The sequence below is a fragment of the Nycticebus coucang genome, chromosome 8 (assembly GCF_027406575.1).
Source record: "Nycticebus coucang isolate mNycCou1 chromosome 8, mNycCou1.pri, whole genome shotgun sequence".
NCBI classification, from domain to species: domain Eukaryota; kingdom Metazoa; phylum Chordata; class Mammalia; order Primates; family Lorisidae; genus Nycticebus; species Nycticebus coucang.
In genome coordinates, this window is record NC_069787.1 from 90,061,571 (window position 1) to 90,073,780 (window position 12,210).

The window sequence follows — 12,210 nt, forward strand, 5'->3', positions numbered from 1 at the left end:
CAAACCTGGATTTGGGACGACTGAAGAAAGTTGCACCTTGGCTTCCTCTGAGCCGAAAGCTCCCTTATATTTTTTAACAACAAATGCAATTAAGTACATAGAGACAGTGCTACAAAATAATCATAATGAACACTAACCCAATCAGGCAGCCAATCCCAGATCACTCTGCCAAGAAGCACCAATGCCCCTTAATAGCTGGGCAGCCTGGGGAAATCCCTTACCTCACTGAGCCTCAGTTTCTTTAACTGTAAAATGGGGGAATGACAGTACTTCCCTCATGTTGCTGGTGTGAGATCTCTGTGAGCTAGTGACAGTGACCAGCACAACCTGCCCAACTGCTCAAGAGATAAGAGCTATGGCAACTACCATGTATTTTTCAGAATCCTAGAAACTAATGACTTGTTTTAGAAGGCTGGCCAGGATGCTGGGTGGGTGTTCCCTGGGCAGCAAGGCTCTGTGGCTTTTAGGCCTTCTTCCTTTTTCAGGCAGGATTTGTGTTTGTTTTTTATTTTTGGCGCCTGCTGCCAAGTCTGGGAGGGTTTCTTGGACAGAGGTCCTCGGGGCTGCTGCCTTAAGACACGCAGCTCTGGCTGTGGCTGCCACTGTGTTCGACCCAGCCCACTGCAGGCAGCACCGCACAGCAGCATGGAGTTCTGGGGGGCCTACCTGCTTCTGTGCTGCTTCTCCCTCCTGGCCCAGGTCACTGCCGAGCCCCCAACCCCCAAGGTCAAGAAGGCTGCAAATGTCAAGAAAGGTAAGGAGCAGGACAGGGCCCCTCCTCATCTTCAGGGAGCAGGTCCCCCTCTCCTTCTCGTGTCCTCGTGCTCTGTCCCCTCATTTTCCTCTTTGCTGAGTCATCTAGGGAACTTTAGTAAAGTACCCTCTGAGACCTGAGGTGGGGGTGGGGGGGAGGGTTTCTCTGATAGCAGGGCTGGGTGTGAGAACCGTAAGGATCCCTCACTCTCAGAGTCAGAAAGAACCTTCCAGATCTTCTAAACTGACCTCTGCTCTCCTCCTCACCCACCCCAAATATTTTAAAGAAACCAAACCTTTGGCTTGGCAATGTGAGGATGCTCTATCTCACCAGCAATACTACACGGGCTGTGCTTTGTAATCTCCAAACCTCAGTTTTCTCAACTGTGAAATGGGGACAGTAGTATCTGCTCAGAGGCTTGTTTTGAAGATTTTATGTTACAAAATATGTAAAGGCACCGACCCTGGTGATACACCTGATGCCCAGAGGGCACATACATATATAAATAAAAGGAACAATGAACTCTCAGTTCCACAGCCTCCGGGAAATAAAAATGTTCAAACTGTGTACCAGAGGCAGCTTTGCTCTCCTCTATAGCCTCTGAGAGTTAGGGGTGTCCTTGAGTCGCCTTGGCTGCAGTAAGACCAGCTCTCACAGCCCCGCCTGTAGTGAGATCACTCCAAGCTGTGTTGAGACAACAGCAGTGGAATGCCATGGCAATAACCTGGCTGTCACCCCCATGGGGATCAGAGACAAGGAAAGAGAGTTCGAGGGGATAAGGGTGGGGATTAGACAGAGAAATAAGTGGCTGGGACCAATAGCACAGAAAAGGGAAGAAAAGGGTGTGGGGGTTTCCCTCAGGCCCTCCCTGAGGCTCTTCTGTAAATTGACAGTTGCCCACCAGCCAGGAACTAGGGAAGTCCACAAAGATACATCAGAGCCCCTAACTGGCTGCTAGCCCCAGAGGCTGGGACAAAAAACAGGGCAGATCTGGGTGCTGATAGGAGATCCTCTCTAAGATTTCAGTTTACAAAGTGAACAAAGAAAAGTTCATAACAGAATGAATACTACGCTGATGATTGCTTTGAAAAGGGGATTTACAGAAGAATAACTGTTTATATATGTATAAATTTTTTCTGGAAGGATCCACAAGATTTAGTGACAGTGATTAACTGTGGGAAGAAAATCTGGGAGACTAGGGACAGTTTCAGCTGGGAGGGAAGTGTTTGGAATTTTAAAAGTCATATGCATTTATTACCTTCTACACAGTGTTCATTCAAAAAGAGAAGGCAGTAACATGCACGGCTACGTCTATGAGCGTTAGACAGAGGTGTCACCAAGGGACATTCTTGGTAGTGGAGATGGCTCCAAAGACAAATAATGGAATTTTCAAATGTTGAAAATCATTGCCAGTTTCTCAAGTTTACCAAAGATTTAGTATTTATATATTCGATTATGTAGTCCCTATATTCAAGCATGTAAAAAAGAAGTGGGTCAGAGTATGGTTCTTGGTTCTCTCCAGCTGTTCCATCCAAGCCCTGGCTCTAAGTGGTCTCTGTGGAGGACCCGTGTGGGTCCAGGGCTCTGGAGGCCTTCAGAACAGCCAACAGGGCCCCAGTGGAATGGCCACCCAGCCCCACCTCTGGCTGAAACCTCTTCAATGTTCTGATTCAGCTTGGTGTTTTTTCCTTCCACCCACCTACAGGACAAACGCTATGAAGCTCTTTCTCCAGGCAGGGACCAATAAATATGCTGGGCACAACTGCAGGGAAACATGGTCCCTCCTTTTAAGATGCAAACCCCAGTGGTGGCTCTCACTCAGGTATTGGCATCATCTGGGTTATACATTAAAACCCAGGTGCCTGGGAATGCTGATTTAGGGTTCTGGGTAGGTCCCAGCATCTGCCTTTTGCACGAGTCTCCAGTCACCCCTAGGCACGGCCAGGCTCAAGACGCTCAGGAATAGTATAGCTGTAGGACCGGGGCCCCAAAGTATGGCAGAGGGTCTAGAGGAGGGACAGTCATACCCAAGAGGACCACTTGGTTCCCAGGCCAAGAGGCAGAGAACACATAGTCAGGACCTGCACAGGGCAGGAAGAGACAGCAGATGCTAAGTCCCCATCCTGGCCTCCAGAATGGGGTGAAAAGGGGGCCCGTGGTACTTTGGGGACCTCATCGGCACCTGGGGCCACCTGGCCACACTTGGCTCAAGAGCTTAGGAGCGAAGGATGGCTTCATAAGGGGTCACAGACCCTTAGAACAGGGACTAGGGGACCTGGAAGGAGTCCATTCCACTAACAAACGTCACGAATCTGAGGCTGACAGAGGGACAGCACAAGGGCCTCCTGACTCCTAGTACAGGGCAGTGGAGACAACCCCTACTCCCACACCTTCCTTGGGTAAAGAAAAGTGCTGTTAGTTTTTTTTTTTTTTTTTGAGACAGAGTCTCGCTCTGTTGCCCTGGGTAGAGCTGTGGCATCATAGCTTACAGCAAACTCAAACTCTTGGGCTTGAGCAATACCCTTGCCTTAGCCTCCCAAGTAGCTGGGACTATAGGAGCCCACCACTTACACCTGGCTAGGTTTTGTATTTTTAGTTGAGATGGGGTCTCACTCTTGCTCAGGCTGGTCTTGAACTTGGGAGCTCAAGCAATCCACTCAGCTTGGCCTCCCAGAGTGCTGGGATTACAGGCCTGAGCCACGGATCCCAGCCTGCTCTTAGCTTCTTGTTCCTTGGCTAATCCCTAGAGGACCCTTTGCACATTAAGCCTTCTAGGTTCTGATTACAAAGGTACTCATTTTGAACCAACAAATTCTAGAAAGGCACCCCTTTTTGTGGGCTGGCCGGGCCTAGCCAGAGCAAGGCTTAGGAGCTGGACATGGGCCTTTTCCCTTGTGGTCTCTGCTGAACGCACTTGCGCAGTACCCAACTTGTACAGCCTCACGTGGCGCCCTCTGCTGGTGAATCATGGGACCGGGTCCAGAGCTGCTGTGAACCTACCTGAGGCAGAGTCCCTGGTGGGACACACAGAAACACGTAAAGCCAGGCTAGTTTGCCAGCCCCAAACCCTCTCTTTTCGTCTTGCTCATCTGGGTGTTATTTTCCTCATGTGTGATAAGTTACATCATTAATTTCTTTTTATACACATGTCTGTCTAGTCCATGATTCCCCTGCAAAGGCATCTTATGGGTGTTTTTTTTTTTTTGGCTCTGATCTCACTCCTCATGAATGTGGACTTGTGCAAGCACAGCCAGATGGGCCATAGACATGTTCCTCACCCTCTGCCCCAAACTGAATGTGGCCTTCCTGAAGCCCAGGGGTTTTAGAAAGACTGGGGTCCACCCCCAGAGCTTGTGACTTGCACACACACAGAAATATGTTTCCCCTCCTGTCCCTGCCAACTCTTGTGCAACGGGCTCTGTGTGCCATCATACAGGTGGGAAAAGTGTGGCTTTGAAGCCACATGAGCTGGGCTCTGGGCCAGCCTGCCAGTGGTGCTGTGCTATCCTAGGTGAGTTGCCTGGGCTTCGTTTGTGAAAGGAAGTGGTCCAGGATGACAGTTACTCGTGTCCTAGGTGGATTATGAGCATTGCACAAGATGGCACAAGGGAAGGCCACACCCAGAGCCTGGCCTGCTGTGGCTGCCCCATTAGTGTGAAAACCCCAGGTTCCTTCTGCCCCTGCATTACTAGAGGCTGTGACAGGCACACACTCTGTCCCAGACTTCCTTTCAGTCTTCTCCAGAGTCCTCTGAGGTGAGGCTATTAGCTTCCATTTCACACAGGAGGAAACTGAATTCAGAGAGATGAGTAGCTTGCCCAGGCAACCACATCTGGGGACCTCTGGGCCATGCACGTGCCCGCCCCAGGCTGGCATACTGCCCTGCTGGTCTGTCATGTTCTTCCAGCCTGGGGGGCTGGGAGGGCTCCTGCTTCCTGTGCTGTTCTCCTCTGGAGCTGAGAGTGGGAAGGGGGTCACTGGAGGCTCTAGCCCTGCTAAACCCAGCCCCACTGACAATCCTGAACAGTGTATTATAGGTCTCACTTCAGCAGGAGCAAGTGAAAGATGGCCACCCAGCAGAAGGAAGACCATGAGTGCCTGGGTAGACCACTGCCAGCTGGGATATAGAGAGGAAACTGTCCCAAGTTACCTGGTCGAGGGGCTATTTCTCCTCGTCCTTTGTGGCTGAGAGAAGCCCAGCCTGTGCCTACCCTGCCTCAGTCGCTACTCTTCTGCCTTCCTCACTTATTTTCTTCTGTCCATCCTAGAGGTTGTGAGCCCGAAGATGTTTGAGGAGCTCAAGAGCCAGCTGGACAGCCTGGCCCAGGAGGTGGCCCTGCTGAAGGAACAGCAGGCCCTGCAGACAGGTGAGCGCAGGCAGTGGCCTCTCTGGGCAGGAGCGCCTGAGAGAAAGGCCCCAGCTGGCAGCCAGCCACGTACCTGTCCCCCCAGCCAGCACACAGCCTGGCTCTACCCTGATGCAGGCCAGGGCATCAGGTTCAGGGAGCTGCACCCCTGAACTGCTCTCTCTTGGGGAGGTCTCTTGATACATGTCCGCAAAACCCTCCCAGGTATGCACAGACACATCTGGTCACAGCCGGGGGGTACGGAAGTGGGGTGTCCCAGGAGGACGAAAGGCTCTCCAAGAAGAACCTGTCACTGTCCAATAGAAGTGTGACCCCTGGAGTACTCTGTGGGGCAGAGGTAGCTGCCCATCCTTTTAACAGAACCTCCAGGGACCCCTCCACTCAGCTGGCTTCTGCAGCCCCCAGGAGCTTCACAACCCTGTGTGTCAGCAGCTTTCCCAGTGCCCTCTCTCTCCGGCCATGACTATGCCCGGTCAGGATCGATCATCCCTGTTTTAAAGAGGGGTCAGCCGGGGCGTAGAGAGTCCTGAACCTGGCCTCCTTCCATGACTGGTTAGCCGCAAAGCTTGCCTCGAGCCAGGTGTGGGCTTTGGTCTCTCTGGCTCTGCACCAGTGAAGTAAGAATTCTCAAAACCACAAAGCTGTGGAGCCTGAGTGCACAGTGAGGTCACGGCCACTGCCCCCGCACTGTCTGGCCAGCCCACCTGGCAACGTTCCTGTCATATTGTCTCCATTCCCATACACGTCAAAGTCATCCACCCCTATGTGAGCTTGCCCTCCTTTCCCTGGAGAACGTAGGCTTGCACCAATAGTAGCCACGAGGGCTTACTATGTGCCTGGCACCATTTACCAATTTGCCTGGTACAAGTTAACTCATTCACAGCAAACCCATGAGGCCTGTTACCCCATCCTCACTCCAATTTTCTACCTGGACCTAAGCACCCTGCTGAAGCCAAGAGGAGCAGAGCCTCACTTGGCTCTGCTGTCCTGTCTCTCAAGTCATCTGCTAAGAATCATGTTGACTATGCCTCAGCAAATCTTTGAACCTCAGGGTGTCCTGTCTCTTCTCTGACCAAGGCCCACCCATCCTCAAGGCCCTCTCCTCCCCTTCTGCCTCCAAGGTCTTTTGCACACTTCCTCTCACTCAGATCCTTTCTTTCAGTATTCACACTTGCCATCCTTTTGTCCTGCTAAAGTGCCAGTCTGCCCTTCCCACCACAGGGCCTTTGCACATGCTTTTCTCATAGTCTGAATTGGTACAAGATCTGCCTAATAAATGCCTCTAGTATTACCTCCTCAGGAGCCTCAAATCCCCCATCTCAGTCAGGCTCCTCACTTATAAGCTCTCACAGAACAATGTTCTTTCTTTTATCACACTTGTAGCAGTGTGTGATGATGTTCTCTTTTGTTGCTTTATGTCTATCTCCCCCCACTAGACTATTAGCCCCAAGTACACAGGGGCCGTGATTGCTTTTGACCACCCTTGTCTCTCCCACTACCCTCCTCAGCATAGCACCTGCCACATATCGAAAATATGCAGTAATCTTTGTTGAAGGAGCATACATGACTTTGGACAGCTTCCCTAACATGGCAGGTGAGGGGATGGGGCTCCAGAAAGCATCTCCTGGGAGATTTTTTACTTCAAGTATTAGAAAACCTAACAGTGGTTAAACAGAAAGTGAGTCTCCAAGTAGGCAGCTATAAGTTTTGTTCAGAAGCTTCACCCCTCATGGTCCCAAAATAGCTGCCCCAACTTTAGGTATCATGAATACATTCAAAGCAAGAATGTGGCTCAGCCACATCTTCCCCATTTATCAGGGAAGTAAAAGTCTTCCACTTCCATCCTATGGACCAGAAGTCTATCATATGGCCACCTGTAGCCTCAAGAGTATCTGAGAAGGCCGAAATGTGGCTTTTCCAAAAACCTCTATAGTGGAGGAAGATGAGAGGAGTTGGGAAGCAGTAGTGTCCAGCACAGAGGGAATATTAAGAATGCACACAATGCCACTCTGGGCTTCAGTTTCCTCATCTGTAAAGCAGGCACAGGGAGAGATCTGCAGGGTAAGCTCTAGGGTTTCCCTCATGGCTGAGCTATGTGGTGTGCAATCAGTGCAGCCCAGGTGCCTCTTGTTCCCTGAGGTGAGGTGAAGTGGTGGGGACTTCCCTGCACAAAGTTCAGGACATGTGGAGGTCCAAAGCAGCCTCCTCCATGTCTGCTGATTCCCAGGAAGCTCAGGGCCTCCTGGCCTCCCTTGGGGACCTTCTCTTGGTGTCTTTACCTTTAGTATCACAATCCATAAATCACCTTGTCAATAAACCCACCCCAAGCATTCCTGAGCCCTGTTGACCTAACCAAAGAGTTGAGGAAATAAGGGGTTAGGGGAGGCAACCCTTCCCTTTCCCAAGCAGCACCTGCACGGGAGGCACTCACCTGGGGTGTCTCTGCCAGGCACGAGAAGGCAGAGGTGACCCAGCCGGGGCTCTATGCTTAGGGAGCCTCCATGTATTCATGGAAGCACTTGCTCCCTTAATTAAAGGATATGCAGGAATTAGAGAAGATATTGAGGACTGATTCCAAGCAGGGGGAAGGGTAGGGGCAGAGGTGTAGAGGAGGTGTGGGTTAATCAGCGGATCAGGAGTAGGCCAGAATGACAAAATGTTAGGAGTGAAGACAGCACGATGGGAGCAGCACTGACTGAAGACTCTGCTGGAGAGAGTGTTACAGGCAGGGTTCTTGACAAACAATGCCAAGACAGTCTTTAGCTCCCAGGATCAGCACCCATGTTAGGAAAGGGGCAGAAAGAAGCAGGGTGGGCAGAGGGAGAAGTCCAGCTACACTGTGGTCTCCATGAAGGACTGACACAGCTGACTGCAGAGGGAGCCCTGAGGATGGGATGACCCTTCAGCACTGTCCTGCGTTGGAGCCAAGGGGTCATTGGTCAGTCACTGGGTGCAGGCGCAGCCTTAGGAGAGATGGCTGTCTTTTGCAATCCTCAAAGGAGGTTGAAAGCTAAGGACTTTCTTCCTGCAGCACTCCCAGCCCCCAGTATAGTAAGTCCCTCATCCCCAATATGGCATAGTGTCCCAGCAGGAAGAAAAGGCAATGCAGGCCACTGGGCCACACTGCTGGATAGCAAGAGGTAGGGCAGCTGGCTTGGGACAAAGCCTGAAGGAAGACTGGTGTAACACTTCAGGCCCCATTTGTAGGGTCAGCAGCAAGAGGACAAATGGAGGCATATACTTTATCTGTCTAGATATTTATATTTCCATTAAAGATCAAGCTAAAATACCCCCAAACCTCTGCTAAACAAAAACACATTCTATCCTCCTAACTTGACCAAATATGTACCTCCATCACAACCTTTGAGGCAGCTTCAAACTGAGAATTTGTGGACTCCTCAGAGTTTTCTGCCTGAAAGCTGGTCCAGGTCCACAGCCCCCTGCCTTCTCTTCTGTCTGAGGGCTCCTGCAGGCTCCCCACCACCCTTCCAGCCCTTGGGAGAGCTGATTCCTTGCAGACCTGGAAGCATGGAGCCTCGTGGGCAGGGATTTCAGGTCCTGAGCATCTGGTGTGTGGTCTAGGCTCTAGGTAGGCAAGTGCCCTGGCTTGACCTTAGTGGAGGAGTATGGCCAAAGGAGGACCACAGCAGGTGGCTCTGGCTGGGCCACGTGGGAAGCTGACTCTGAAATGGAGTTACTTTATCAGGGGCTCTCTTTGGATTCACACCTGTGGGGGGTGGGAAGGAAGCAGAACTGGGCAGAGGAAGAGCTGAGCTGTAGTGCAGGCCCAAGGCCAGCCTGTACAGGTGTTTCCAAGATGAGAGGGCAGAGATGACCTGGCCCTTACACTCCCCATTCCTCAGGCACTGCAGGTAGGTGCCCTTGTATGGGCTGTGACTTTGGGCTAGGTGCTCTGCGCAGAACAGCAGCAGGAACACCAAGAGCTCTTGAGTGAGGACCTGGCCCTGCATGGCAGTGTCCACCATAGCAGGGTCCTCAAAGGGAGGCAAGAGCTGGGAGTGGTGCCTTATGCCTGTAATCCTAGCACTCTGGGAGGCCAAGGCAGGAGGATCCCTTGAGCTCAGGAGTTCAAGACCAGCCTGAGCAAGAGTGAGACCCTGTCTATGAAAAATAGAAAAATTAGCCAAGCACTGTGGCAGGCACCTGCAGTTCCAGCTACTTGGGAGGCTGAGCCAGGAGGATTGCTTGAGTCCAGGGGTTTGAGGTTGCTGTGAGCTAGGCTGACACCCTGGCACTCTAGCCTGGGGTGAGAAATGAGACAATGTCTCAGGGAAAAAAGGTGGGGACGAGGCAAGGTCAAGACCCTTCTTGCCTCAGGGGAGGAGTATGGCCAGAGGAGGACAGGGGCTGTTGGGGACCAATAGGATAGTTGGGACGATATGGGATGGAGGACCCTGGGGCCGCCCCCGGCACTTGGTTCTTTTGCTCAGGACCCTGGGACCTTGGGTGACAGCCCTTTCTCCCCCCTCCCAGTCTGCCTGAAGGGCACCAAGGTGCACATGAAGTGCTTTCTAGCCTTCACCCAGGCCAAGACCTTCCACGAGGCGAGCGAGGACTGCATCTCGCGCGGGGGCACCCTGGGCACCCCGCAGACGGGCTCGGAGAACGACGCCTTGTACGAGTACCTCCGCCAGAGCGTGGGCGACGAGGCCGAAATCTGGCTGGGCCTCAACGACATGGCTACCGAGGGCGTGTGGGTGGACATGACCGGCGGCCGCATCGCCTACAAGAACTGGGAGACGGAGATCACCGCGCAGCCCGACGGCGGCAAGGCCGAGAACTGCGCGGTGCTGGCCGGCGCGGCCAACGGCAAGTGGTTTGACAAGCGCTGCCGCGACCAGCTGCCCTACATCTGCCAGTTCGGGATCGTGTAGCGCCGGGCCGGGCCATCTCGCGGCCGCAGCCCCTGCGTGCGCTTGGAGCCTTCTTCAGCTAATAAAGTTGGTGCAGCTTGGCGCCGCAGTCCGTGCCGGGTCCGCGCGCGGGCAGGCGGAGGGCGGGGGGCGGGGGGCGCTGCCAGCTGCCCGGCCGAGGCCGCCCCCTGCTGGGGAGCGAGCTGGGCGCACCGCGGCTCACACACCACGGCCGGGTGCTCCACGGGAGGACGGCAGCGAAGGAATACGGGAGGCGGGAACTCGGCCTGCTGCCTTCTTTCTTTTTATAACTTTTTATTTTCACATAATTTCAGATTTACAGAAAAGTTGTTAGAATTTATGATCCCCCAATATTAACGTTTCCCTATATTTGCTTGAACTTTTTATTACTTTTTGACAGTAAGTTGCAGACGTGTTCTCACTTTACTCTTAAATACGTTAGTGTGTATTTCCTGAAAATAAGGATCTTTTCTTACATAAGCGTAAGGACGACGCAGTTATCCACGTCAGGAAATTAACACTGACACGAAATTGTGACCTAGCTTACAGCCCTTATTCAAGTTTCCAAGCTTATTTTGTAGAATCCTCTTCTACCCGTTGGAGTCCAGCACTGCCACCCTCCTCTAATTCCAGGGAAGAGCGGGGGCCCAGTGCTTACCTCTCCTGCTGTTTTGTGTGCGCGGAGGCCTGCTGGGGGCTGGGCAGAGGGAGGAGCAGAGGCTGCCCACAGGGGAGACTGGAGTTGGCCCGTGAGTCACACATGACAGTCATCAACACTGCCCGGCCGGTGTGTCCCTTTCCTTCCCGCGCTTTACAGAAGCTAGGCAGGGGCCTGTCCATATAACTGCATGCTGGCAAAAACGTCTGCCACTTACAGAGAACACCACATTGCAGGAGTCTTAAATACGTTGTGTTATTTAACCTTATCTACCCAGGAAAAGATGTTTTCTTATCGCTATTTTACAGAAATGGAAGTTGAGGCTCAGGGAAGTTCAGTGACTTCCACTCATCACAAAGCCAGTAAGTAGCAAAGTCAGAATGTGACTCAGGGCTGATTCCAAAGGCCTTAGCCTTTCCATCATCACTGCTATACCTGTTTCGTGTGACTGGAACTTTCCTGAAATAACACATCAGGATGTGGCCCAGTGGTCCCCAAGGCTATTGGCTGGCTCCTGGCATGAGCTGGTGCACCAACCATGGTAAGCTCAGCTTTAGATACATACCCTAAGGGAAGTCCTCTTTGTCCACTGGCCACGGCTATTGCTCCCCTGTCTGGGTTTCTAAAGCATCTTTTCTCTCTGGTTGTCTTTTAGGGTATCTTGCTTTCAGTAATACATTGATGTTGGTTTGATTTGATCAATGGGGATGGGGTGAGTAGCTGGTAGTGACCTGTGTATGTAGTTTGTGCCAGGCAGTCTGTTCATCATTTTCACAGAAAGCAATTCGTGAAACTCAGCCATTCGGGAGGAGGTGATGAGATCCATTGGTGTAAGTGCAGAAACTGAGACCCAGAGGGTGATGCAGTATGTTCAGGATGGATTCGCTAGTGAGAGGCAAAGCTAAGACTCAGTCAAATCTATGTCTTATAACTCTAAGTCTGGGACTCTTTACACCCCGTTTCCCAATCTCTTAGCTTTCTAGCGGATATAGGTGAGTAGGGGTTTTCCAAAACTCCTGAAGTGGGTGGCTGCCTCTATGTGTGAGCTGGGTCCTGGTGGAGAGGCACTCACTGCAATGCCCCTTGGGTGGGCAGCCAGCATTGCCCACTTCCAGCAGCAGGTGGCAGTACGGGCAAGAGAATAGGTACCCATCTTCCAGCGTCTCCAATGCTCTTAAATTTGGGATGTTGAGTCCAAGGTGATTCCCTCTCCAAGGGGCCAGCTAGTGCCTCTCTCAGGAAAGTAGCAACTTGGAATAAAATTTGGCATGCCTAAAGTCTTTGGGGAACAGGGGATGCTAATTTCCTTTGCCTTCCCTTGGCTGCCTACATGTAAAAAAAAAAAAAAATTGGGATATTGAGACCTCTGCACTTCAAAATGGGTGCACTTGTCCTCTTATCTTATCTTTATTTTAAAATTTTGACATTTCATTCACATGGATTTGGGGGCATTAATTTCAATTTTTTTCAAAAATTTTATTCAGGCCAGGCGAGGTGGTTCATGCCTGTAATTCTAGCAGCCTGGGAGGCTGAGGT

At 51.9% G+C, this 12,210-nt stretch overlaps 1 protein-coding gene and 1 non-coding gene across 2 annotated transcripts; both read left to right on the top strand.

Annotated features, from left to right (window-relative positions):
- The first annotated feature begins 520 nt into the window (after positions 1-520).
- Positions 521-10,097, top strand: CLEC3B (C-type lectin domain family 3 member B). Its single transcript, XM_053599432.1, has 3 exons — positions 521-754; positions 5,023-5,121; positions 9,616-10,097. Exons 1-3 carry the CDS (start codon positions 646-648, stop codon positions 10,014-10,016), a joined length of 609 nt encoding a protein of 202 aa, XP_053455407.1. The 5' UTR covers positions 521-645; the 3' UTR covers positions 10,017-10,097.
- Positions 10,098-11,866: 1,769 nt separating this feature from the next.
- Positions 11,867-12,008, top strand: LOC128593005 (small nucleolar RNA SNORA67). The gene has a single exon (XR_008382195.1). It is a non-coding gene; the product is annotated as a small nucleolar RNA SNORA67 (small nucleolar RNA).
- Positions 12,009-12,210: the final 202 nt, after the last annotated feature.

Excerpts from the sequence above, each read along its gene's own strand:
- CLEC3B (XM_053599432.1), top strand. The coding sequence starts at position 646 with ATGGAGTTCTGGGGGGCCTACCTGCTTCTGTGCTGCTTCTCCCTCCTG. Across the intron at positions 755-5,022 it reads GGCTGCAAATGTCAAGAAAG|AGGTTGTGAGCCCGAAGATG; the intron begins GTAAGGAGCAGG and ends TGTCCATCCTAG. Across the intron at positions 5,122-9,615 it reads ACAGCAGGCCCTGCAGACAG|TCTGCCTGAAGGGCACCAAG; the intron begins GTGAGCGCAGGC and ends CCCCCCTCCCAG.